A 27094-nucleotide genomic window follows, 5' to 3' on the forward strand; every position below is an offset into this window, starting at 1 on the left:
CCCTTACTACAAGGGCTACAGCCTAGAAATTTCACCCTCAAAGGGTTAAACCAACACATTCATTGCCTATTAATTGCGAGACCAATACCCAGCCACCAAGACTGGTTCACTTCTATTCCAGCTAGTGTGAAAGCTTTTCAATTAAACTTATCTCATTGTGTTTATATATAGATAGATAGATGTATTATGCAAATGTATATACACACATATACATACGTTTTTGCAAAATGATCACCACAATGAGTCTAGTTAACATCCATTACCATATATAATTACAAAAAATTTTCTTCTTGTGATGAGGACTTTTAAGATCTATTCTCTAGCAACTTTCAAATATGCTATACAGTAGCACTAACTATAGTCACTATGCTGTACATTACATTCCCAAGACTTACGTATTTTATAACTGGAAGTTTGTACCTTGTGACTACCTTCACCCATTTTACCCCCTCCACCTCCCACCTCTAGCAACTACCCATCTATTCTCTGTATCTATGAGCTTGTTTCGTTGCTGTTGTTTTTGTTGTTGTTAGGTTCCACACATAAGTGAGATCAAACGATATTTGTCTTTCTCTGTCTGACTTATTTCACTTAGCATAATGCCCTCAAGGTCCATCCAGGTTATTGCAAATGGCAAGATTTTATTCTTTTTTTTGGCTGATTAGTAGTATTCCACTTATTTCATCGTTCAATATGTTTAATACTTCTTCCAAATATTAGTCACTGTATCCTTATTATTTGATTTGGACTGAACTTTCTAAGGGCAGAGACCATATCAGCTCAATCAATTCAACAAAAATATATTGAGCATTATGAAGGATCAGGCATTATAGAGATTACAAAGATGAACAAGACCCACTTCCTGACCTCGGAGACCTCCCGGTCAGATGTGGGCCAAAGCATCCCAAACTTCTGTGGATAAAATAGGTGCAGTATCTTTCATAATAGAGACTTCTGGTCTACCTTTCTTCATTTTTTTTTCCTTCTTGGCTGATCCCATGGAAGTCAATGTTTGGAGACCCCAGAGAGAGGACTAGTGTATAGCCTCAGACAGTAGGTGACTTCTACAAGCATGAGGACCAAGTGAGGCTGCCTTACCCGTCAGGAGTTTCTTTCAAGATTTTGCCCCTGCCAGTGCCCATATGACTCTGCCTGCTTTATTAGATGTGAGCTTTCCTTTCCCCCTCCCACCACAATTGTTTCTATGAGAACAAAATGGGTAAGAACATCTACCTTGAAAAAACGGAAAACATCTATGCTTTCAGAGAACCAAGGCCTCCACATGGTAGAACGCCTGCGCCAACGCTCCCTGGGCACTGCATCAATGAGGGGCGGGGGAAAGTCCCATGGGGCAGGCCCTGGACACTCATCATATTCATCCACCTGATAGGGGTAGTGACCGTACCAGAATGGGAACATACTATAGACCTGAGAAAAGACAGAAAAGGAAATAAAATTTTTCTTTCTTAAGAAAATAAAATATTGACATAGTGAAATCAGTTGAGAAACTTCTCTCAGATTCTGATTCTGGTGGCACAGTTTACTGCTCTTGTATTATTTCTCTTCATTATTCCAGAATTTCTTCCATCATAACCCCTTCCTCTAGTTCATCTTTTTTCATAATCTGTCACCCTTATCTCCTATTTCATCTTTCCCGATACTGACCGCTGTGACCTTATTAACCGTGTCCTTCTCATATCATCATTTCTTTCTCTTTTTTTTTTTTTTGGCCATGCCGCATGGCTTGCGGGATCTTAGTTCCCTGACCAGGGATTGAACGCGGGCCCACGGCAGTGAAAACACAGAGTCCTAACCACTGGACTGCCAGGGAAGTCCCCATATCATCATTTCTACCTTCATTTCCATACCAGCTTTGCTACCACCTTGTGGAGATGCAATATTTCCCTGAGACTCTCTTTCCCACTGCCTGGAATCCATCTCTTAATTCTGATGCGGTCAGTCTGTCTTCTCTGTTGACTCCCTCTTGCCACCATGTCAGCAGACCACTCACGGAGCTGTTGCTCAGCTCGCTCTCTGGTCTAAGCAGCAAGACGCTCTCATCCACGGCCCGGATCGCACACAGGGACTGGGGAGCTGCCTGCAGCTGCAGGTCCACATCTGCTCCTGGAAGCTGCTGGGAAGGTGAGAAGCCAAGGGAAACCTGGGGAAGAGAAAAGGATAATGTGGGGATCAGGTCAGCCTGGAGAGGAGGAGAAACAGTCATCACCCATATGCCCTAAGTACGGTCCCCAGCCCACTCCTTCATTTTTATACTGATTTTTCTTTGTAAAGTATTGCCCTTTAGAAACAGGGTCTTGTAATACAATTGGAAAAACTAAGCAGCACGGTAGAATAATGTAGAAAGTTTCAAAGACAGAAAGTAGAAAGAAAGAGAATTTGTGGAATAGCTATACAGAACATGTGACTTCCCAGCATGACCTTTTAAAAGAAGCGGGAGAGCTAGAGAGTTCAACAAGCCATGCAAAAGATAGAGAACATGATATCCAGCTTCAATATTAACTCCTTCTTTCCCCGCCCCTGCCTTATCTCCAACCCCAGCATACACAGGCTCTCTCTCTATGTCCAGACATTTCCTTCACCCTCTTCAACTGCCATTTTACCTGATTGTCAAAGCACATCTCCACTGAGAACTGAATTTTGTCTGCTATAACACCTCCACCGGGAAAAATGGCATACATCACCAGGGAAGGATCAGGGGCTAGTCTGGAGTTGAAGGTCAATGAGAGAGAGAAGGAGCCTTCCAGTCCTGAAAGGGAAGAGGGGATATTCAGGAAAGGGAGTACACACTCACCTACCAATGACATCCAACCCTGTGTTTGCATTTCTTCCTGAGCCAGCTGCAGGCCTCATGGTGCAGGTTGCTTCACACTATCCTATTCTTCTGTGGTTACTGTTATAGTCTGTTCTCATTGCTCTTACTCTTGCTTCTAGTATAAGAACTATTTCTTGGAAATGTAAAGTTTAAGTCTTCCAAGAGATGCATGAACACTCACCTTTCCTCTTAGACTTCAGGTGTTTCTGCCCCTCCATCTCCAAATTCCCTTTCCCTATTAACTAAGGAAGAGAAAAAGAAGTCATCAACAACATAGAAGTTAGAGGAGTTTAGCCTTGGCCCAATCCCTGCATCTCTCCGTAAGGAGAGGCTCCTTTCGTAGTTCTGGAGCCCAGGTCAGTACTTCATGGAGCATCCTTCCGCTTGTCAAGTGGTGGATGGTACCAAGAGCCCTGATGACTCTTCCTCCAGTTGGAGGTCTGCGAGAACCACGGGGTGGGTGGGAGGAGACAAAGGCCACCACTGCCTCGGAGCCAGAGAGAATAGACAGCTGACACCATTTCTTGAAGATCTCTAAGTTTTATTCTTTTATAATCCTTGTAACATAAAGTCTACTAAAATCCATCCTTGCAACCTTTTATTTAAAAAAAATTTTTTTTATTGAAGTGTAGTTGATTTACTATGTCGGGCCAATCTCTGCTGTGCAGCAAAGTGACTCAGTTATACACATACAGACATTCTTTTTTTATATTCTTTTCCATTATGGTTCATCGCAGGAGATTAGATATAGTTCCCTATGCTCTACAGTAGGACCTTGTTGTTTATCCATTCTAAATGTAATAGTGTGCATCTACCAGCCCCAAACTCCCAGTCCATCCCTCTCCCTCCCCCCTCTCCTTGGCAACCACAAGTCTGATCTCTATGTCTGTGAGTCTGTTTCTGTTTCTTACAACCTTTTAAAAATTATCACTCAATTGAAAATTCGGTGGAGGGTAAAGGGGTTGGGGATAAATTAGGAGTTTGGGACTAACATATACACACTACTATATATAAAATAAATAACCAACAAGGACATATTGCATAGCACAGAGAAGTATAAATATTTTGTAATAACCTATAAGGGAAAAGAATCTGAAAAAGAATTTATATATATACAAATTATATATATATATATATATATATATATATAACTGAATCACTTTGCTGTACACCTGAAACTAACACAACACTGTAAATCAACTATACATCAATAAAAAATTTTTTTTAAAAATTCAGTGGAAGTGAGTATACCTTGAAATTGTCTTGAGTCCTTCTGACATTTGACTCTCTGGAGGAGAACTCTCTTTTTAACTCTCCCTTCCTCTTCACTCTCCCTTGAAACTGAATTCACTGAGATGGTTTCTAAGCAGGCAGGCATCTCAGGCTCCAGTCAAGGGCCCTATGGCCAGTTTCTCAGACTATCCTCCACACTGATCAGTCCCAACTCCACTTTTCTCCTAGGCCTCGCCACACTTCTGTCCCGAAGACAGTACATGTATTATCATTCTGCCTTATTATTTCCCACCTACCTCTCCTCATTCTGTTATTTAGGATGATTGTTTTAACTTGATGAAGACACTGGAATGATTCAGGGGGAGAAATTCTCTCAGAGACTTTAAGGAGATGATAAGGGAATAAAGAGACTCTGGACCATCAAACCCAAAGTTCACCTGAGTCTAAGTTCCTCACGATCATCAAGATGATCAGTAAAACTGCTTACCTTTATATTTCTTTCAGGTTACAAGTTGTGACTTTATTTCCCCAGCAGAGCTGCTATCAATGTTAATTTTTAACCCTATGTCATCTATTTAAAAATACTGACCAATGAAACACAGAATGAAATTTATTCTGAGTCCCCATCCCCTCCTCATCCTCCCTCCTACCCATCCACCAGGCTCCCTTTCAGCCCTGGTCAGCAACATTGTCTCATTTATTCCTAGTTTTATTTCCCCACACAATTTCCCTGGACTCCTGTTCAAAATCTCTTTATTCCCCATTTCCCCCCACCTTTTATACCTATATTAACACAGTAGCCACTGGCCACAGGTGACTACTGGAGCCCGTGAAATGTAACTAGTCCAAACTCCTTTAAGTATAAAATACATACTTTGAGTTTCAAAGATTTGCAATGCAGCTGAAACACAGAATGTAAAATATCTATTAATAATTTTTTATGTTGACTTCATGTGGAAATGATCATATGTTGGATATACTAGGTTAGACAAACTATATTTTAAAAGTTAGTTTCCTCTGTTCTTTTAATTTTTTTATGGTGGCTTCTAAAAATTTAGAAATTACCTACGTGGCTTGCATTATATCTCTATCCAGCCTGTCTGTTCACCCCGTCTAGCTCACTGTCTTTATTCCCTTTCCTTCCCAACACACTCTCACCCATCCCCATTTCCCAGTCTCACATAGTAGGAGAAGATGACTTCCTGGTCAGGTTCCACATCAGCTGGATCGATGTAATAATCCACCAGCACTTCCTGGGGCCGGCCACATTCCAAGATGCCATTTGGCCGCTGGAGGCCAAGGAAGCTGTGAGTTGTGTTGTAGAAGGGCTGCAGGTACAGGTAGGCATTTTCATAGTAATGAGACATTCTTTCTGGACTATATGCCATTTCTTCCAATTGGAACCTGCCCTGAGAAAGAGAGAGACAGAAAAAAAGGCCTTAAAATTCATGTACCTCAACTGTATTGACCCCATGGACTTGTTATGAGTCTCAAATCTGTACTGCCTAAGAGTGGCATGTAGATATTTCACTAGAGGTTCAACCAAGAATATTTGAGGAGTCCATAATAGTGGTTATATGCAGCAGCATGTTGATACAAAGGGGAGTAAAATAAGGGCTGAATTATAGTTATCAGGAAATAGGAAATTGTGGATGATATACCTTCACAGACTGATGCGGGGGAGAGATAACTATGACTAAGAAATTAAAGGATATATCTCAGAGGTAAGAAAACTAGGTATAGAGGATAATAATCAGTTCTAAGTGGAGTGATCGAATGATGCCTAGAGTACAGAAATAGGTAAATTAGCCACAGCAGAAATAATATGTATTTGCTTGAGTAGTATAGCTGGATGATTGCATTAAAGGCTTCAATTCTTCATCCCTCCCCATAGCAACATCCTTTTTTATAGGTTTTTTTTCTTAATTTTATTTATTTTATTTGGTTGCACCAGGTCTTAGTTGGGGCAAGCAGGCTCCTTAGTTGAGGCTCGCCGGATCCTTTAGTTGAGGCACACGTGCTCCTTAGTTGCGGCCAGCGGGCTCCTTAGTTGTGGCATTCGAACTCTTAGTTGAAGCGTGCATGTGGGATCTAGTTCCATGACCAGGGATCGAACCCAGGCTCCCTGCATTGGGAGCGCAGAGTCTGAACTGCCGCACCACCAGGGAAGTCCACTTTACCAAGTGTGCCCTTTTAGTCTAACTGTGGACCTACCATGTGACTTGTTTTTGGGAATGGGTGTTAGCACACACAAGATAAGTAGAGGCTTAGAAAAGCCCTCGCACGTCTGCTTTTGCTCTTGCATGTCTGCTTTTGCTCTTGCATCTCTTCACTGCCATGGGAAGGGAATATACCTGGGCTAGCTCGGTGGATCGTGAGACGTGTGGAGCGCCAGCCTACAGTCAGCTGACCCACAGACATAAGGAAGTCCACCAAGATTGGTAGAGCTGCCCTTCTGTCTACCCAGCTACAGGAGCAATAAACGCTTCCTGTTGTGTACACTAAAGTTCTGTAGTTGTCTGCTAAGCAGTAGTGTGTGGCAATTGATAACTGATACAAGTAACCTTCCCTATAAGTTATGCAAAACCTAGAATTCTCTTCTTTGTTATTTTAATGAGTAACAGAAAGAGGGAAAAGGGGAATAGGAGGAAGAAGATGACTCTGAACCACTTTTTCCTCCCTAATCTGATTTCAAATAAAGGATCAGATAGAGATGGAGTTAAGTTATAAAATGAATTAGTAGAAATAGCAATTTTTATCTGAAGGTCATTTATTTGATTGGTATTAAAAATGGGATCTAAGAAAAACTTTTTGTCAACTGAAGAGCAGGATTGGTGAATGGGGGAGATGGAATTCCCCAGGGGTGGTGGGTGGTGGTGTAGTGGGGGGGAAAGGAAAATTTTGACGTTTTCCTTCAGGGAGGCCTTCCTTGCTGGAAAGCTGGACCTCCCAGTGCTTACCTCCAGAGAAATGCCTTTCCTGTCCCAATTAACCGTGTCCAGCTTGAAGGGAGCAAGACCTTCGTTGTCAGTAGTTAGGGTCTGCTTGATGGTTCCATTTTTGTCACCAATCACCAGAAACACTGAATGATGCTTGAGGGGGGAGCCATCATGGCCCCTAACTCTTATCTGAGGGGTGAAGGTCATCAGGGCATTAGAGTCAGGTTTAGTGTAAGTTTGAAACTGTAAGAATACATTTCAGGAAAGAGTCCAGAGAAAGGTAAATGTGATTCAGGGGTTGGAAAGTAGGATCTATGAGGAACTGAGAAACACACAGAAGTAGCTTGGCCTGGAGCAGAAGTAGATTTGCCACATGGCTTATGAAGCGTCAGGGCCCTTCATTTGCATACACCCCTGCCAAGGCTCTGTACATTTTTTTTGCTTTCATTTTCCTACAGAGAGTCCCCTTCCACTCCTAAATTGTATAATCCTTAGGCTCTAAGAAAGTCCGCATCTACTCTTGGTCTAGAGAAAAGATGACTAAGGAATAAATGGATCTAAATATGTACAACATTCTTGTGTTCAGCAGTTGTTTGGGAAGTGAAGAAAGCTAAGCTGGAGAGAGGGGTAGATTGCTAGGAATCAGCAAGAAAACACTACCAATTTTTAAATCGCTAAAAACAATGCTTAAGGAGCTATAAATGGCTCTCTGTCACAGGAAGCTTGATATTAACCTTGCCTAGATGCAGAAGCTCAGACTAGATGATCTCTCCAGATAACCTGCAGCTCTAAAATTCAAAGATTTAAACATGAGAATGTGAACCCCTGGCATTAGGAAGGGCACTGAAGTCACATTAATATTCAAGGCACATCTCATATGAGATTAAGGACACACAGTGCAAGGAGTTAAGCACATACTCGAGAGGCAGGTTGCCTGGCTTTGATCATAGTTAACACTTATGAGCTTATGACCTTGGGAAAATCACTTCACCTCTCTGTGCCTCAGCCTCCTTATTTGTAAAATAGGGCCAATAAGAGTGCCTAACTCAGGATTGTTGTAAAGATTAAACAAGTGAATACACATAAAGTACTTCGAACAATGCTAAGTTAGCTATTATTATATGTGTACAGGAAGGAGGTGACAGTGGATGGTTAAGCATTTTTTGGTCTGTGCAGAGACAAGTTTTAACATACCTTTCCACTGAAGGGGAAATTAGGGTAATAATAATCACTGGTGTCTTCAAATGTCATTGATTCCGTTTGTGCAGAAATGAAGATATCCCGAGTGGTATTGGCTTCCACTCCTGCAGAGGGAAACCAGATGTATGATGATCTAAAAACCTGATATCCTCACCTTCATGTTTAACATAAAATCCCTGAAAGGATGGTGTCACTGGAAGTAGGGAGCTGAATATATTTCTGGCCAAAGATCCAAACCAACTCCTCCTCCCCAAACTTTTGGAGAAACAGGGAGTGGATGGCAGAGGGAATCTGGCACTTCCCTTTGACTGTGAACTAGGAACAGAGTCCCTTCCAAACAGCGATGAGGGTGGGTCTTGAGTCCTCTGAGTAGGTCTGTCTCTGGGACAGCTCTTTCCCTTTCTCTTTTCTTAATGAACCAAGGAGCATCTCACTTACCTGTCCCTTCCTCCACGATAGTAGCCACGATATTGATGTCCTGGTGGTAAGAATACCCAGTGAGGCTGAAGGTAGACATGGCCACAGAAGCTGAGACGCATCCTGCTTTGTCAGTCTAGTGACACAGTCAGAGAGAGAGAGAGGGAGAGAGAGAGGATGAATAACCTAATCTTTACTTCCATTTCATGATGGAAGAAATTTCCATTTCTTCCTGGAGAAGAAAATAATTTCTCATCTCTATACTTTCATTTCTCCATTTTTAAGATAGAAACCCCATCCCATAACATGAAGTATACACCCACACATATATAATCATAAAGCAACTTGGAAGTTCCAAGATATGAGGAGAAAAGAACCCACTTCAGAACAGGAAAATTTTATCTCCCAACGGTTTAGGTTAATTTCTTGATTCCAAGGCAGATTCTAAAAGGCTTTATCTTTTGTGGGGATAAAAAAAGACTGCCTGGTTCTTTGGAACTGGGATAATAACCATATGAAATGCTTTCTACTTTGGGTTTTTGTTTGTTTGTTTGTTTTTTACCACTTTTCTATATTGGTGCTTACTTACTCTTTAGGACATAGGAATTAAGGTTCCTTTTCTACATCCCATTTACTCACCTTTCCAGAGATATTCTTGCATCTGTCAGGTAGGTATTCCTCTTCTGGCTCTCGATACCAGTAATTATATGCCTTTTGACACACTGATACCTTCACTGCCCCTAGCACAGGCTTTCCATAGGTGTACCTAACCCAGAAAAGCATGAGGAGTCAGAGTTGGGCAATTCTACTTACGATCCAACCCTCCTCCCCCAAACAACACTTTTCCTTCTCTCTCACATTCCCACCTCTGGAAGTACTCTGACAGTCCTAGCCTTCTCCAGCTCTCATTCACATCCCTGCTTTGCTCAAAACCTTAGAGTATTGCCATTTCACAATAAATACCACCCAAAGGACAACAACAGTGTCTTTCTTTTTCCTTACTCCTATTTCCCCATGGGATTCAATGTTGTGCTCTGTACAAAGGAGACACTAAATCAGTCATGCTGGCTGAGAGAGCAGTGGAAAGTAAGGACAGAAGCACAATTAGAACATGCGTTCTTGCAGAACTCGTGACTCTGGACTACATAAAGCATCCCAAGGTTTAGCTGCTACCTCCACAATCCCTCTTTCCATAACACTCCCTCACAACATCTCTCAATATAGCTTTAATCCTCACTGGATCCAGAGCTTTATTCTTACCGACAGCAAATTTTCACTAAGAAAGAGTCTTCTACCATTGATAACTGTTTGGGTTCCACCACTTCCAACTTAAACTTAGGCAGCACTGGAGAGAGATGGAAAACAAAGAGGAAAACGGTTTGACCATATAGGTAGTGGTCAAAAAGGTAGTTTAAAGTAGAGGGGTATAAAGCAGTGATAATTAATTAGCTAGTTAAATTAACGGGGCATTATTAAGGTAAAATGCTCCTGAAGTTATTAGCCGGTTTAGCACTAAAATGAATAAATAATCCCTCTGGGTTTTTTTTGTTTCTAGGTAAGAAGTGGATTTATTTAGAGAGAAACACACTCCACAGATAGAGTGTGGCCCATCTCAGAAGGCGAGAGGCCCAAGAATATGGGGCAGTTAGTTTTTATGGGCTGGGTAATTTCATAGGCTAATGAGTGGGAGGATTATTCCAACTATTTTGGGGACGGGGCAGAGATTTCCAGGAATTGGGCCACTGTCCACTTTTTGATCTCTGATGGTCAGCCTCGGAACTGTCATGGCTCTGGTGGGTGTGCCACTTAGCTTACGCTAATGCATTACAATGAGCGTATAAGGAGGCTCAAGGTCCACTGGAAGCCAAATCTTCTGCCATCTTGGACCTAGTTCCATAGTAGATTTTACTTGACCTTTGCTGATTTTGACACAAGATTATGTCCGGGCTTCCCTGGTGGCGCAGTGGTTGGGAGTCTGCCTGCCAGTGCGGGGGACACGGGTTCGAGCCCTGGTCTGGGAGGATCCCACATGCCGCGGAGCAACAAGGCCTGTGAGCCACAACTACTGAGCCTGCACGTCTGGAGCCTGTGCTCCGCAACTAGAGAGGCCGCGATAGTGAGAGGCCCGCGCACCGCGATGAAGAGTGGCCCCACTCGCCGCAACTGGAGAAAGCCCTCGCACAGAAACGAAGACCCAACACAGCCAAAAATAAATAAAATAAAATAAATTAAAAAATAAAAAAAGATTATGTCCAACACTTTGACCTACTAAGTCTCCCACCTACCATATTCTTCCACACTGAAGGTGCCAAAGGTCTTGCCATCTGCCACAGCCACACTGTAGGTGCCCAGCGTCGCCTCTGGTGCCAGTTGGAAGGACAGATCTACAATGCCTTCCTTGGGCACCACGTTCAGCCACTGTGCAATCCTATTGTTGTTTGGATCCTGTGTCCATTAAAAAGAAATCCCATGACGTGCCTGCCTCTTTGATTCCCACCCTGCACTGCAGAAAGCATGTAAAGAAGCAAAAAGAACCTAAAGAATCCCACCCATTACTCGTGACCCCCATGGTCTGTGTCCAGGAAGAAAAGGGCCCTTGTGGATTCAAACGATCAGACTGAGTCCTTTAAAATGTTATCATGTTTCAGAAAGTGGGATTTAGGATGCCCTTTACAAAGAGTGATTATTCTTGGTCCTTAAGTGGGGCAATGCTGAGGGGACTGATTGTAAGATACCTGAATGATAGGTAATTTGACAGAAAAATGGAGGGGAAGCTGTGAGGAATTTCACCTTCTTAATACTTCTCACAGGTATTCTTGTCATGTTCAATGGTTGAGTGTCTGTGATAATAGCCAACCCAAAGACTAAGAGTACAGAACCAACCCTCGTTGGATTGACACAGTGCAGAGAAGGTACAGGCATCAGAGTAGGAAGGTTCATCACTATAGAGGTTGGTGTCCTTATTTACAGAGGTTTAACACTGAGAGGGGCAGGGTGGGCAGAGGCAAGAGAACAGGCACAGCTTAGGCGGGATTGCAGGTACTTTGTGCTGGTGCAGAGTCTCAGGCTCTGGGCCAAGATCTCAGAGTCGTTGCTGACTTCAAGCTTTAGCACCAACCACCTTCTCCACAACTGACAGAAAAGAAAAAGAAACTTCTACTTACTTGCAGTTCCACAATGGTGTACTGAAAAGGAAAACCAGATAATATGGGTTAAAGAAGAACTATCAATAAGGATAGGCTTGCTGAAAGCAAAAAGTTCACGAAGGTCTCTCTCTTTCTCTGTTGCCCACTCCTTCCTTTCTAAATGTCTCTTTTGTGCCCTGGTAAGAGTAACAGTGGGGGAAAGGCTTATTGGTTGGGGGAGGAGAAGGAAGAGCTTTCCTAAAGGGATTGCCAGTCTCCAAAAAATTTGAAGAAATGGAACTTCAGACCCTCAGCATCCATCAGTGCTCTGTGACTGAGCTCTTCCACAACATGCCCTAAGAGAAAATATTAGTATCTGGAGGCTCCACCATGTTTAAACCTCTTCTTGGTAGCTGACGTTCTCCTGGCCTCCTCCTCCACTTTCTGAATGCCAGTGGGCAGGAACCTTTCAAGCATTGCAAAATAATTTCTTTTAAAAAAAATGTTTAGGGTTTCCCTGGTGGCGCAGTGGTTGAGAATCTGCCTGCCAATGCAGGGGACACGGGTTCGAGCCCTGGTCTGGGAAGATCCCACATGCCGCGGAGCAACTAAGCCCGTGAGCCACAACTACTGAGCCTGCGCGTCTGGAGCCTGTGCTCCACAACAAGAGAGGCCACGATGGTGAGAGGCCCGCGCACCGCGATGAAGAATGGCCCCCGCTCACTGCAACTGGAGAGGGCCCTCGCACAGAAACGAAGACCCAACACAGCCATAACTAAATAAATAAATAAAAATTAAACTTAAAAAAAAAAAAATGTTTAAAAGAGCTCCATCAAAGGATCATGTACCATTTCCTCAGGCAAATGGATATTAAAACCACTAAGTTTAATTGGAGAATGAGTCATTGTGCTAGTTGTCAAAGTGTCACCCCAAAATTACTTGCTAATTTCAAAAAAAGGACACACCTTATCATTGGAGAAATTAGGCTGTCATCACCTTAACTAAGTAATCAAACTCACCATCACTAATAACAGGACAACCTGACATTATGTGCCTCCAGAGATGTATTTGAGGTTCACAGCATTACCTATTTTTCTTTCACCAAATATTTTTACCGAAAGTTTAGCTTAAACCTAATTAAGACTTCAGAGCTACTTCCAGAAGATAAAGGAACAAGTTCTATTACACAGTAAGGAAATAATCAGGCAAATCAAGAATATCAAATATTCCATAAGACAACTAGGCTTCCTCAAAAGTCAATATCATATTCCAGAATGGGGACATTCTATAAGTCATCTAGCCTGATCTCTCTCTCACTCTCTCTCTCAAAAAAAAAGTCAATCTAATATGAAAATAAGGGGGATTTGTTTCAATTAAGAGAAAATTTTAAAATGTAACAATCAAATGTAATGCATGAATTTGATCAGATCATAGTTTGGAAAAAAAAAACTCAGTTATTTGGAAAAATTAGAACTGAACATTAAATGATATTAAATAATTATTGTTAATTTTCTAAGGTGTTATAATAATATGATGATTATTTAAGATACACTTTTAAAAGATGCAGGCACCTAAATAAATAAAGCAAATATTAACAGACATAAAGGGAGGAATTGACAGTAACACAATAATAGTAGGGGACTTTAACACCCCATGTACATCAATGGACAGGTCATCCAGAAAGACACTCAGTAGGGAAACACTGGCTTTAAATGACTTATTAGACCAAATGAACATATATATGTTCATATATATATGAACATATATATATATATATATTTATATATATAATATAATATAGAACATTCTATCCAAAAGCAGCCAAATACACATTCTTTTCAAGAGCACATTGAACATTATAGCATGATAGACACATGATAGGCCACAAAAAGAACCTCAATAAATTTAAGAAAACTGAAATCATATCAAGTATCTTTTTCAACCATGACACTATGAGACTAAAAATCAACTACAAGAAAAAAACAACAAAAAACATAAACCCATGGAGGCTAACCAACAGGTTATTAGACAACCAATGGATCACTGAAAAAAATCAAAAAATAAAATACTTGGAGACAAACAAAACCAAAAACACAATGATACAAAATCTATGGGATGCAGCAAAAGCAATTCTAAGAGGGAAGTTTATAGTAATACAAGCCTACCTCAGGAAATAAGAAAAATCTCAAAAAAACCCCACAACCTAACCTTACATCTAAAGGAACTAGAAAAGAAGAACAAACAGAACCCAAAGTTAGTGGAAGGAAATTATAAAGATCAGAGCAGAAATAAATGAAATAGAGGCAAAAAAAAAAAAAAAATAGAAAAGATCAATGAAACTAAGAGCTGATTCCTCAAAAAAGATAAACAAATTGATAAGCCTTTAGCCAGACTCATCAAGAAAAAAAAGAGAGGGCCCAAATTAATAAAACCAAAAATGAAAAAGGAGAAGTGACAATCAACACCACAGAAATACAAAGGTTTGTAAGAGATTACCATGAATAATCACCCATCAATAAAATGGACAACCTAGAAGAAATGGACAAATTTCTAGAACTGTACAATCTCCCAAGACTAAACTGGAAGAAATAGAAAATATGAACAGACCAATTACCATTAATAAAATTGAATCAGTAATTTAAAAAAAACTCCCAACACAGAACTCCAGGACCAGATGGCTTCACAGATGACTTCTATCAAACATTTAGAGAAGAGTTCTCAAACTATTCCAAAAAATTGCAGAGGAAGGAATGCTTTACAACTTATTCTATGAGGTCAGCATCACCCTGATACCAAAACCAGACAAAGATATCACAAAAAAAGAAAATTAAAGGCCAATATCACTGATGAACATGGATGCAAAAATCTTCAGTAAAATGTTAGCAAGCCAAATCCAACAGTACATTAAAATGATCATACAACATGATCAAATGGAATTTATCCTAAGGATGCAAGGATGATTCAATACCCACAAATCAATCAATGTGAAACACCAAACAAATTGAAGAATAAAAATCACGTGACCATCTCAATAGACACAAAAAAGCTTTTGACAAGATTAAACATCCATTTATAATTAAAAAAAAAAAACTCTCAACAAAGTGGGTATAGAGGGAACATACCTCAACATAATAAAGGCCATATATGACAAGCCCACAGCTAACATCATACTCAACAGTGAAAAGCTGAAAGCACTTCCTCTAAGATCAGGAACAAGACATTGATTCCCACTCTCAAAACTTTTATTCAACATAGAATTGGAAGTCCTAGTCACAGCAATCAGACAAGAAAAAGTAATAAAAGGAATCCAAATCAGAAAGCAAGAAGTAAAACTGTCATTGTTTATAGACAGCATGATACTATACATAGGAAATCCTAAAGATGCCACCAAAAAAATAACTAAAACTCACCAATAAATTTGGTAAGGTTACAGATACAAAATTAATATACAGAAATCTGTTTCATTTCTATACACTATCAGAAAGAGAAATTAAGAAAATGATCCCAATTACAATCACATCAAAAAGAATAAAATACCTAGGAATAAATCTGAGGACGTAAAAGACCAGTACTCAGAAAACTATAAGACACTGATGAAAGAAATTGAAGATGATACAAACAATGGAAAGATATAACATGTTCATGGATTGGAAGAATTAATATTGTTAAAATGACCATACTACCCAAGGCAATCTACAGACTCAATGCAATCCCTATCAAAATACCAATGGCATTTTTCACAGAACTAGAATAAATAATTCTAAAATTTGTATGGAAACACAATAGATGCCAAATAGCCAAAACAATCTTGAGAAAGAAGAACAAAGCTGCAGGCATCATGCTCCCTGATTTCAAACTATACTACAAACCTATAGTAATCAAAATGGTATGGTACTGGCACAAAACCAGATACATAGATCAATGGAATAGAATAGAGAGCCCAGAAATGAGCCCACACATATATGGGCAACTAATCTACAACAAAGGAGGTAAGAATATATAATGGGGAAAAGACATCCTCTTCAATAAAATGGCACTGGGAAAGCTGGACAGCTACATGCAAAAGAATCAAAGTAGTCTACTCTCTCACACCATACACAAAAATAAATTCAAAATGGATTAAAGACTTAAATGTTAAACCTGAAACCATAAAAATTCTAGAAGAAAACATAGGCTGTAAACTCTTTGACATTGGTCTTAGTAATTATTTTTTGGATATGTCTCCTCAGGTAAGGGAAGAAAAAGGAAAAAAATTTTAATGGCACTACATCAAACTAAAAAGCTTTTTCACAGTGAAGGAAACTAGCAACAAAATGAAAAGGCTGCCTACTGAATGGGAGAAGATATTTGCAAATGATATATCTGATAAAGGGTTAATATCCAAAATATACAAAGATTTCATACAACTCAACATCAAAAAAAGCAACCTGATAAAAAAAAACAAAAAATGGGCAGGACTTCCCTGGTGGCGCAGTGGTTAAGAATCCGCCTGGCAATGCAGGGGACACGGATTCAAGCCCTGGTCCGGGAAGATCCCACATGCCACGGAGCAACTAAGCCCATGTGCCACAACTACTGAGCCTGTGCTCTAGAGCCCGCGAGCCACAACTACTGAGTCCACGCACTGCAACTACTGAAACCTGCATGCCTAGAGCCCGTGCTCCACAACAAGAGAAGCCACCGCAATGAGAAGCCCGAGCAGCGCAACAAAGAGTAGCCCCCATTCGCCACAACTAGAGAAAGCCCACGCAGCAATGAAGACCCAATGCAACCAAAAAATTTTAAAAAGAAGATGTAATATATAATATATATATATATATATATATATATAAAATGGCATATTACTCAGCCACAAAAAAGAATGAAATCTTGCCATTTGCAACAACATGGATGGACCTAGAGGGCATTATGCTAAGTGAAATAAGCCAGACAGAGAACGACAAATACTGTACGATTTCACATATATGTGAAATCTAAAAAACAAAACAAATGAACAAGAATAACAAAACAGAAACAGAGTCATAGATACAGAGAACAAACTGGTCGTTGTCAGAGGGGTGTGGGGTGCAGAAAGGAAAGAAATAGGTGAGGGTGATTAAGAGGTGCAAATTTCCAGCTGCAAAATAAATGAGTCATGGGTATGAAATGTACAGTGTGGGGAGTATAGTGCAAATCTATGTAATATTTTTCTAGGGTGACAGATGACAACTGGACTTATGGAGATCAGTTTGAAATGTTTAGCAATATCAAATCATTATGTGATGTAACAGGTACTAACATAGTGTTGTAGGTCAATTATACTTAAAAAACAAACAAACTCATAGAAAAAGATCAGATTTGGGAATTCCCTGGCAGTACACGGTTAGGACTCGGCGCTTTCACTGCCAAAGGCCTGGGTTCAATCCCTGGTCAGGGAACTAAGATCCTGCAAGCCATGTGGCGTGGCAAAGAAAAAGATCAGATTTTTTTGCTACCAAGTCAGGGGATGAGGGGATGGGGAATTGGATGAAGATGGTCAAAAGGTACAAACTTCCAGTTACAGGAAACATAAGTACTAGGGATGTAATATATAACCTGATAAATATAATTCACACTGCTGCGTGTTATATATGGAAGTTGCTAAGAGATTAAATCCTAAGAGTTCTCATCGCAAGGAAAATTTTTTTCTACTTCCTTAATTTTGTATCTATATGAGATGATAGATGTTCACTAGCCTTATTGTGATAATTGTTTCATGATGTAAGTCAAATCATTATATCGTACACCTTAAACTTACACAGTACTGTATGCCAATTATATCTCAATAAAACTGGAAGTAAAAAAAAGTTAGGTAATAGCTCTCTTTCTGGCCCAGTCCCACCCATACACACACCCCCCCACACCCCCATCTACATTCTTTTAGGCATTTAAGAAAGAAGTAAAAGTTTCTCCTGATTCTCTGGGACCTTGATTGCCTTCAGCTCAAAATAATCCACATGCCAAAGTGGCACATTTGGGATGGCAGTTAAGGGGTGGGGAGAATATTCTGCCCTCCTTCCTGAAGGGAAGAATAGGACATGTACAAACCGGGCTCTTTACACAATAAGGAGGCAAGTATCACTGAGATTACTGTGGATTGCTATAAATTCTACAAAAAAAACACAACAAACAAAAAAAGACCAGTTCCTCAGATGGCAAAGTACTTTTCTCACACAGGGAGTCAAGAAGCAGATTTGGACACGAGTCAGGCAGAAGCAGTCTCTGGAAGGAAACAAGTGTTCAACTAGGAAGATAGCATTTGCACTGGAAGCTGCCTGAGGTTTCTGAATAAATGGGTGTAGCAACCAAGCTAGATAGAATCAGTTAGTATCATGTATGCTTCAGTTGCTTGAGGATAAAATCTTGAGCTTTGTAAACTCACAATTTTTGCCACTCTGTTACCTAGTAAAAAATGTTTAATTTCAGTGTTTCATTTGGAGTTTCAAATTCAGTGTTTCAAATTTTCAGTATTTCAAGTTGGAACTTGGAGTGGGGGCTGACTAAAGAAATGGTGTGAGGAGGAAGGAGTAATTTGACAACAGAAATAGAGCATAGCTATGGAAATCAGGGCACCTCTCAGCAATTCGGCCCAATTTGAGCTGAGGAAAGGTAATGTAACAGGGGTAGCTAATGAGATCAACCTCCAGGGGGCAGTAGAGTCTAAAATAACTGGCTGTGGCTACACTTTAACCCTTGCATACCCTCTTTTCAGCTCTGGAATCAACACTGTTTAAGAAGTAAGTACTTAATATTACACCCAACTGATAAAGAATACAGCTGATAGGAAGAAGAAACTGAAAAGAATTCTAAATCGGGAAAGAAAGTAGTGGTTGGAGGAGGCTACCGATTATTAATAAGCTTATAGCTTCCCTGTGCACTGGGAAAGGAAACAGCAGTTCTGAAAACATGGAGATGGAAATATAAGTAATGCTTTCTCCAAAATTATCTTTAAAATTTTCATTTGAATACATGGGCTGTAACTGAAGGAAAAAGAAGACAGCCAGGAGTGTCTGAGAGGTCTTTCAAAAGCACTTACAAGTGACACAAGAAAAAAAAAAATTGAGAGCAAACCTATCATAAGGCTAATGATTCTAGCAATCAGGTAGTTCAAGGAAAATTTAAGTATTCACCAAATGTTACCACATTTTTACCTTTGGCAACAGAACTTTGCCTTAAAAGAATTGTCTGCTCTATAAATTACCTTGCCTCATAGCAAGAAAAAAAAAAAAAAGATGGTGGGGGTGGATATTCTTATTTCTTCCATCTGTTAAATACACTCCTGAATTATTTCTTAGTATTTGAACTGCAAAGCCACTAGGTGTCACTCCTGGAGGGAAAGTCTTGAAGTTTGCAAGAAACTCTTTTAAAAAACAGCAGCAAATGGAACCATCTCTCAGGAATGTTAACCTAATTGATGTTCTCAGCTATCAAACATGACAGCTAGATGCCTCTGCATGTTTTCAGGCAGACAAGGGCGGGGACGATCTGGATGTGTGCCAGGAGTCTAGAACTCCAGTTCCCACAAGCGTTCTACACCTAGAGGGCCTCCCCCGCCTGGAAAGAATCTCTTCTCCTCTTCCCTGTTCTCTCTCAGTCAGCCCTACCCCTTTCCCTTTCCCTGTCCCTCTTCCCAACTAAATTCTCACCTGGTCATTCACTGGAACAAAGTTGCTGGTGAGGGTGACGATGCGAAAATGCACTAGAAGGAAACAGGCATCATTAGCAAAGGGGATTTTTTTTCCCCTCTCAGAATCTTTCTTTCTTCCACCCTTTATGCTTCCTCACACATACTTCTTAGTCAGCAAAATCCCATCAGGTTTTACTTTTGTAATAAAACCTAGTCTGAGAGAGAGCTCACGCCCCAAACAGTTTTTCTTCATGGCTCCTGACTTTGAAACCTCAGAATGGAATCCCCTTCTAAGGCAGAAGGAACAAATACGAATCACAGGGCTCCGGCCAAATGCCCTTGATGATGTTTTCTGATTTGTACACAAGCAGCTTTCTGTGAGAACCAGGAATCCAGTTACACCTGCCAAATTCCATTCCAAGAGAAATGTGTATTTTGTTTTATTTTATTTATTGACTTATTTGTGTTTTTGGCCGCACCACCCGGCTTGTGGAATCTTAGTTCCCCGACCAGGGATCAAACCCAGGCCCACAGCAGTGAAAGCACCGAGTCCTAATCACTGGACCACCAGGGGAATTCCCTGTATTTTGTTTTAGATACACACACACACAGTAGCAACTCCACCAACTAGTCTTTCGCGTTTGTAGTACTGCATGTATTCAACACCCATAACCCTTCATCCCTCCAGACCCCCCTCTCTTCCTTGGTCCATCAGCCTGCCACCAACCTGCAAAGCCCCTCTACCGATGGGTGCAGCTCTTCCCAGGCTTTTGTCTCATCCTATCTGTGTGCCTCTTACCTTGCTGCCCTGGGTTATAGACAGGTTTGTCAGTTTGTATAAAGATGCCATTCTGCTGCCTCTGAATTAGAACCTTTTTCCTCTCCTCAAAGTTGATTTTATTTCCAGTTCCTCTCACCCGGACCGTGGCTACTTCTTCTATGCCACCAGAAGGAACGGGTACCTGGCCAAGAAAAGGGAGCTCTGGGAGGAGTAGGAGACTGGGGGAACAGAATCAACCCGTCTCAACCCAAGAGGGAGAATCAAAGGAAAGAAATGAGTTAGATGGGGGTAGCAAGGGTAGAGCCATTAAAAAGTTGCCAGAGAATAATATCAGAAGTTATGTCCAGGAACTGAAGTTTAGGAGAGATAGGTTTAAAGGCCATGGCAAAAGTAAAATTACAGAAAACATACTTAAAGAGAAATTATAGTGAATACCCAAGGAGGAGAATAGGAAAGTTGAGGACTACAGTTGGGCTAAGCCTGTACTTACCAAAAAGGACTTGCAATGTAAGTGCCCCGTCTTCGATCCAGAATGTTCTATCAATGTGAGGGTCTTGCCCTTGGTCTCCAGACTAACAGTAAATTTTACATCACTGTGCCCAGGGCTCAGATCCAAACAAACCTTCTGAGTAGAAGGGAACTTAAGCAGGGCTGGTAATGTCACCAGGTAGTTTCTATTGAAGAAGCAAAAGGATTTCAGGGCAGTAATGATTCATCTATTTAATAAAAAATTAATCCCTCTTCTGAGCACTCAGCATATAGCAATGAATTAAACAGACCAAGCCCCTGTCTTTATGAACCTTATTTTCTATATGGGAGAAGCAGAAAAGCAACAAATAACTCAGTGTACAGCCTTAAACCTCCCACCAGTAGACCATCATTGAGAACCTGGACCTAGGGTACCAAGGAGGAAATTAGTTCTCTTACAGAGAACAGGGTACTGGGAGGCTACTATATTTTAATATCGTTTTTTTTTTTAAGTTTCTTCCTGTCATCTTACCTTTTCTCTCTGGGTAAAGGAAAAGTGAAACCAAAGAAGGGAAAAGATGAGAAGGAAATTAAAATAAACCAGAGGCTATCTCCTGTTCCCCACAGTTATATTTGAGAAGGATAGACGAAGAAGCCGCCTGCCCTAAATCAACGCTGACACCATCCACTTACAGGAGGCTTTTTTCTGCCATGGCTGGCAATAAGGCCAATACTCCTAAAAGGAGTTGAGCCCACATCTTTGTGGGTGGGATAGACTCCTCAGGACCAGGAACCAGAGGTCTGCTCACCCACATATATATGGAGCTATGGCTGATGCCGCAGCCAATCACCTTTTGGGGCCTCAGGCGGAGGTGGTATACCAGGGTAGGGCTTCTATTCACTTCCTCAAATTTCTTTCTCCCTGAAACATTCACACTGGCTCAGCCAGTCTATAAAACCTGTTTGGGGAAAAAAAACCATGCTGAGTATTCATAGCGGTAAAGCTCTCAGAACACATTTTAGATCCTTCCCTTTTTTCTGGCTTTATTCCAAATTCCCATCCCCATTGGATTTTTTTTCTCTTTTTATTATTCTATTAAGACTTATTTGGGGGACTTCCCTGGTGGCACAGTGATTAGGAGTCCGCCTGCCAATGCAGGGCACATGGGTTTGAGCCCTGGTCTGGGAAGATCCCACATGCCGCGGAGCAACGAAGCCCTTCCGTGTGCCCCAACTACTGAGCCTGCGCTCTACAGCCCGCGAGCCACAACTACTGAAGCCCACATGCCTAGAGCCCATGCTCCCCAGCAAGAGAAGCCACTGCAATGAGAAGCCCGCGCACCGCAACGAAGAGTAGCTCCCACTCGCTGCAACTAGAGAAAGCCCATGCGCAGCAATGAAGGAAGACCCAACGCAGCCAAAATAAATAAATAAATAAATCATTTAAAAAAAGATATTTGGGAGCACAGGAATGGGAGCAGTATCAATACAAAAGTAGTATACATTTATTTAATTGGGAATTTTTTTGATTAATAATAAGTATTATTGTGACTGTATGGAAATAGGAACATACAAACTCATAGAAGAAATACAAAGGCGACAATCTTAAAGGGCAATTTCACAATACACATCAAGAACCTTTCAGATTTGCATATTCTTTGACCTAGTCACTCCTATTCTGGGAATGTATTTTTATGGGGAATGAGAGCAGGCACGTATGCAGAAAATGTGTCCACTCTGAGATTCTTCCCAGTGTTCTTTATAATGGCAAGACTTGAAAGCCACCTAAAGTATAAATTAGTGAGGATACTTTCTAGGACCAATGACCAACCCAAATCAAGCCAACTTAAACAAAAAAAGAGTTTTGTATACAGTGATGTGTATACAATTGATGACTGATTTAAAAAAAAAAAAAAAAGAGTTTTGAATAACTGGGGAGGATCAGACAAAGAAAGAAATGAACCAGAGAAACTCTGAAGAGTTCATGACCTGGAATTAGAGTCTTGATCCTGCCAGGACTCATTATCCACCCCCCCAATCTTTCTGTCTTATTTGCTCATCTCCTGCCGCACCTAGGATTTCCTTCAAGTGGTGGGAAAGATGGCAGCTGTGAGTCATCAATCCAGAATCTCCAGCTCTAGGATCCCGGTAGATAAAAATTTTCATCTAAGTTAGAGAAATTTCTGAAGATTTTGCCTCCTTTCACATGCTCACTTCTGAATCAATCATTGTAGCCAGGCTACTATGACTGGGAGTTCCTGGGTCATTCTGAGGCCTGAGTGATAGGCTACTGTGATTGACAGCCCCATAGAGCCACATGGAATTGGGGAGGAGAAATTCTCTAAAGAAAGAAGTGGGTTGTGGACTTCCCTGGTGGTCCAGTGGGTAAGATTCCACGCTCCCATTGCAGGGGGCCTGGGTTCAATCCCTGGTCAGGGAACTAGATCCCACATGCATGCCACAACTACGAGTTCAAATGCTGCAACTAAAAGATCCTGTGTGCCACAACTAAGACCCGGTGCAGCCGGAAGGAAGGAGGGAGAGAGGCAGGGAGGGAAGGAGGGAGAAAGGAAGGGAGGGAGGAAGAAAATCACAGTTTAAAAAAAAGGAAGAAAGAAGTGAGTTGGGGTAAAGATGCTGGGAAAATAAAACATTAAGTCTATTACAATGCCCAATAATATGAGCTTGGTTGAATAAATTGCCATATTAATACAAAGCAATTCTATTCAGCCATTTAAAATAATGTTTTCAGGACAAAAGGAATTGTTTGCAATACTAACTGAAGGGGTGGGGGGAGGAAATATGATACAAAACAATTTTTAGGAATTTCCACTTCCTTTATAGATGTAAAAAACTGGAGAGAGCATTTCTGTCTCCCTGGCAGTGAGGAAAAGCCAGACAAACTGCAAAATCACAACTTTTCTTGAACCAAAAAGTTGAATCTGAGAGCTGAGTCAAGGCTGCAGCTCAACTAAGTAGCCTGAAATCTAAGGAGACACCGTTCCTCCAGAGCAGAGACTGGATGTGTGGACTGTCTCATCTGTGCCAGAACATGGGAAGTATTTGGGCCATCATAGAAGCAAGTAAGAAAAATACAGCTAAAGTTTTAATGAACGACTAAAGGTCTATGTGGGCTTGAGTAACTACCAAAAAAACCTGTGTGCCACAGAAGCAAGGGAAGTTTGTAGTTACTCACGGGTTCTTTTCCAAGACCTTGACCAGGTGCTCACAAGAAAGACTAGGAGAGGATGACAGACTAAATTAAGCCTCTCTTAGTAGTACAGGCAGAGTGGACAATATTATCTATCACTGCAGGAAAGGGCCCAGATGCCCATATTCTTCTCTCAAAAGTCTTAAGCCTCTGGGGAGGAGCAGCAAATACTGTTGCCCCCATTGTTGCACAGGTAAAAACCCATTGTTGCCAAGAGAAGGATAGAGGGGGAAAAAATCTACCCTGGGGGAGGGAAAAGAAACAGTCCTCAGCCAAGAGTTCTAGGCCAGTACTTTCAGAGGTCTCCTAAAACTGAAGGAGGGGCAGGAAAATCTTTCCCACACAAGAACTGCCACAGATACACAGCAGAGGTAGGCAGGGAGTAGAGGCAGGAATCCTGAGAAATCTCATTCTCCAATGTCCAGGTATATAAAAACTACCTAAGACTGAAAATGAAGAGGACCACAGAGAACCACCCTACCCCTCACCACTACCCTAGCAAACACCAAGTAACTAGTAGTAGCAGTCTGCCACTGGCAGAGGAGCATGAATTTGGAGAGAAACTACCTCTGTATACTCCTACAAGGTGTATAAAGAAGGTTGAGAGTTGAGGGCAGAGAACAAACACTGAGAAATCTTTCCAGCATTCCAGACCCCACCCTAAGCATAAGATACTGTAAGAGGGGCTTCCCTGGTGGCGCAGTGGTTGAGAATCTGCCTGCCAATGCAGGGGACACGGGTTCGAGCCCTGGTCTGGGAAGATGCCACATGCCACGGAGCAAATGGGCCTGTGAGCCACAATTACTGAGCCTGCACGTCTGGAGCCTGTGCTCCACAACAAGAGAGGCCGCTACAGTGAGAGGCCCGTGCACCGTGATGAAGAGTGGCCCCCACTTGCCACAACTAGAGAAAGCCCTCGCACAGAAACGAAGACCCAACACAGCCATAAATGAATGAATAAATAAATAAATGAATAGATAAAAATTAAAAAAAAAAAAAGATACTGTAAGAGGAATTTGAAGCTTATGGTGCACTGGAAGTAATCTTGGCAATAGCAAAACCTAACTCCACCTCACCTTTTAACTAGATTGACTCTATCCACCATGCTAAACTGCCTGAGAAGAGGCACAAATAGTGTTTACCTAAATCCCTCCCATTCTACACAAGATGTCTGGCATTCAATCAAAAATTATATAATCTACCAAAAGAAAAATAACAAAGAAGACAACCACCTGTCTTCAAAATACAAAGCAATGAACAGAACCAGGTTCAGAGATGATCTACATGTTAGTAGTATCAAAGAAGGACTTTCAAATGGCTGGGAGCAATCTTAATAAAAGATCTAATGAAAAAGGTGGACAACATCCATGAACAGATAGGGAATTTGAGAATAAAGACATAAGTGATAAAGTCAGATAAAAATGCTGAAAATAAAAACTATGGTATCAGAGATGAGCAGCTCCTCCTAAAGGCTCATTAGTAAACCTGACACAGCTGAGGAAATAATAAACCAATACCTACCTTGAAGGTAGGTCACTAGGAATTACCCAAACTGAAACATCAAGAGAAAAGAGGAGAAACAAATAGAACAGAGTATCCAAGAGCTGTGGGACAATATCAAATGGTTTAATGTACAAGTTATTGGAATCCTAGAAGAACAGAGAAAGAATAAGCAGAAGAAATGTTTGAAGAGATAACACATGAGAGTTTTCCAAAAGTAACGAAAAACATCAAACAATAGATCCAGGAATCATAGAGAAGTCCAAGCAGGATAAATGCTAAAATAAAACACACCTAATCCATCATGTTCAAACTTCTCTAAACCAGAGATAAATAGGGAGTCTTGGAGGTGGCCAGAGAAAAAAAGGCACATTACATAAAAAAAAAAAAAGAATTACAGCAAACTCCTCATGAAAAACAATATTATCCAGAAGACAGTGGATTGACATCTTTAAAGTACTAAAAGGAGGGGGAAAAAATGCAAATCAGCATTCTGTACGCAGCAAAAATATCTTTCAATAATGAAGGGGAAAAAGAGTTTTTCAGACAAACAAAAGCTGAGAGAATTTACTGCCAGCAGATCTATGCTACAAGCAATATTAAAGGGAGTTCTTAATTAAGGCAGAAGATAAAACAGGGGTTGACAAACTATGGCCTGTTCGTCATATCCAGCCTTTCACGGGTTTTGTAAATAAAGTTTTATTGGAGCACAGTAATATTCATTTGTTTACATATTATCAGTGTCTATTTTGTGCTATAGTAGATTTGCGGGATTATTAGAAACTATGTTGTATGCAAAGCCTGCATTATTTACTATCTGATTATCTACAGAAAAAAGTAAATGCCAATCCCTGGGATAACACACCATACAGAAACTGCACAAATAAATGAAGATCTCTGGAAATGATATCAAATAAAATATAAAAGGCATTTAAATCAATTTTTAATCACTCTAAAAGATAAATGACTGCCTAAAGCAAAAATATAATTCATTCTGAGCTGTAATGTAGAGGTAATGTTTTACAAGTCAAAACAAAGGAACTGAAAAATGAAGAAAGAAAGTTTAAAGAACCTGCTTAGCATACTTCCTTTGGCACCTTTTCCTTCTCTCCTCCTACTTTGAATTTTCTGATTCTAAATTTTTCCCCTCTTCTTCCCTTTGTAACATGTTCAGGGCCCACCACTACACATGTCTACTTCTCACAGCTTTTCTAAAATCACAGAAATACACCTTCATTCTCTTCAGCCAAGAATCTTCTTTTACCCTGGCCCTTTGATTTTAGTTTATAAGATTTTTTAACTTTGGGATTCTGCTGAACATTTTCCAACCATGTGGATCTAAAAGAGAAGTGAGAATGGAGACAGGTATGGTTCCAGCTATGCACGTCCAATAATATATTAGCTATGCAATGAAAAAATAGTAATACCTAAGCTAGGGAGGGGTGCTTATTTACATTGCATGTATTTAACTTGGATACCTAGGAAGTTAACTTCACTGCTAAGGGAGATTTAAAACATCTATTTACTGCTCCAGCAACCATAAGACACCAATCTTGTAGAAGAAAGATAATTGTGCAAAGAGTCTGTACAGAGGATGCCATTTATTAGTTGTGTGACCCATGACAAGTTGTTAACCTCTCTGTGCTTTTGTTTCCTCATCTATAAAATGAGAACAATAATAGCACCTATATTATAGAGTTGGTATAAAAATCAAATGACTTGATGAATGGAAAGTGCCTAGC

The 27094-nt window shown here is 40.7% G+C and overlaps 1 protein-coding gene across 1 annotated transcript in view; it reads right to left on the bottom strand.

Annotated features, from left to right (window-relative positions):
- A2ML1 (alpha-2-macroglobulin like 1) overlaps window positions 1-21354 on the bottom strand; it is a 43122-nt gene extending 21768 nt beyond the window's left edge. Inside the window, exons 1-16 of the mRNA XM_007196168.2 lie at window positions 21335-21354; window positions 20664-20847; window positions 20192-20354; window positions 19412-19464; window positions 11787-11807; window positions 10908-11067; window positions 9883-9967; window positions 9262-9388; window positions 8644-8758; window positions 8200-8309; window positions 7027-7194; window positions 5248-5475; window positions 3015-3075; window positions 2622-2767; window positions 2012-2161; window positions 1234-1428 (exon numbers count right to left, since the gene is read on the bottom strand). Coding sequence (XP_007196230.1) covers window positions 1234-1428; window positions 2012-2161; window positions 2622-2767; window positions 3015-3075; window positions 5248-5475; window positions 7027-7194; window positions 8200-8309; window positions 8644-8758; window positions 9262-9388; window positions 9883-9967; window positions 10908-11067; window positions 11787-11807; window positions 19412-19464; window positions 20192-20354; window positions 20664-20847; window positions 21335-21354 — 1986 coding nt within the window. The remainder of the gene's footprint in view (window positions 1-1233; window positions 1429-2011; window positions 2162-2621; window positions 2768-3014; window positions 3076-5247; window positions 5476-7026; window positions 7195-8199; window positions 8310-8643; window positions 8759-9261; window positions 9389-9882; window positions 9968-10907; window positions 11068-11786; window positions 11808-19411; window positions 19465-20191; window positions 20355-20663; window positions 20848-21334) is intronic.
- Between the last annotated feature and the right edge of the window lie 5740 nt (window positions 21355-27094).

Source organism: Balaenoptera acutorostrata, chromosome 11, assembly GCF_949987535.1.
Source record: "Balaenoptera acutorostrata chromosome 11, mBalAcu1.1, whole genome shotgun sequence".
Lineage (NCBI taxonomy): Eukaryota > Metazoa > Chordata > Mammalia > Artiodactyla > Balaenopteridae > Balaenoptera > Balaenoptera acutorostrata.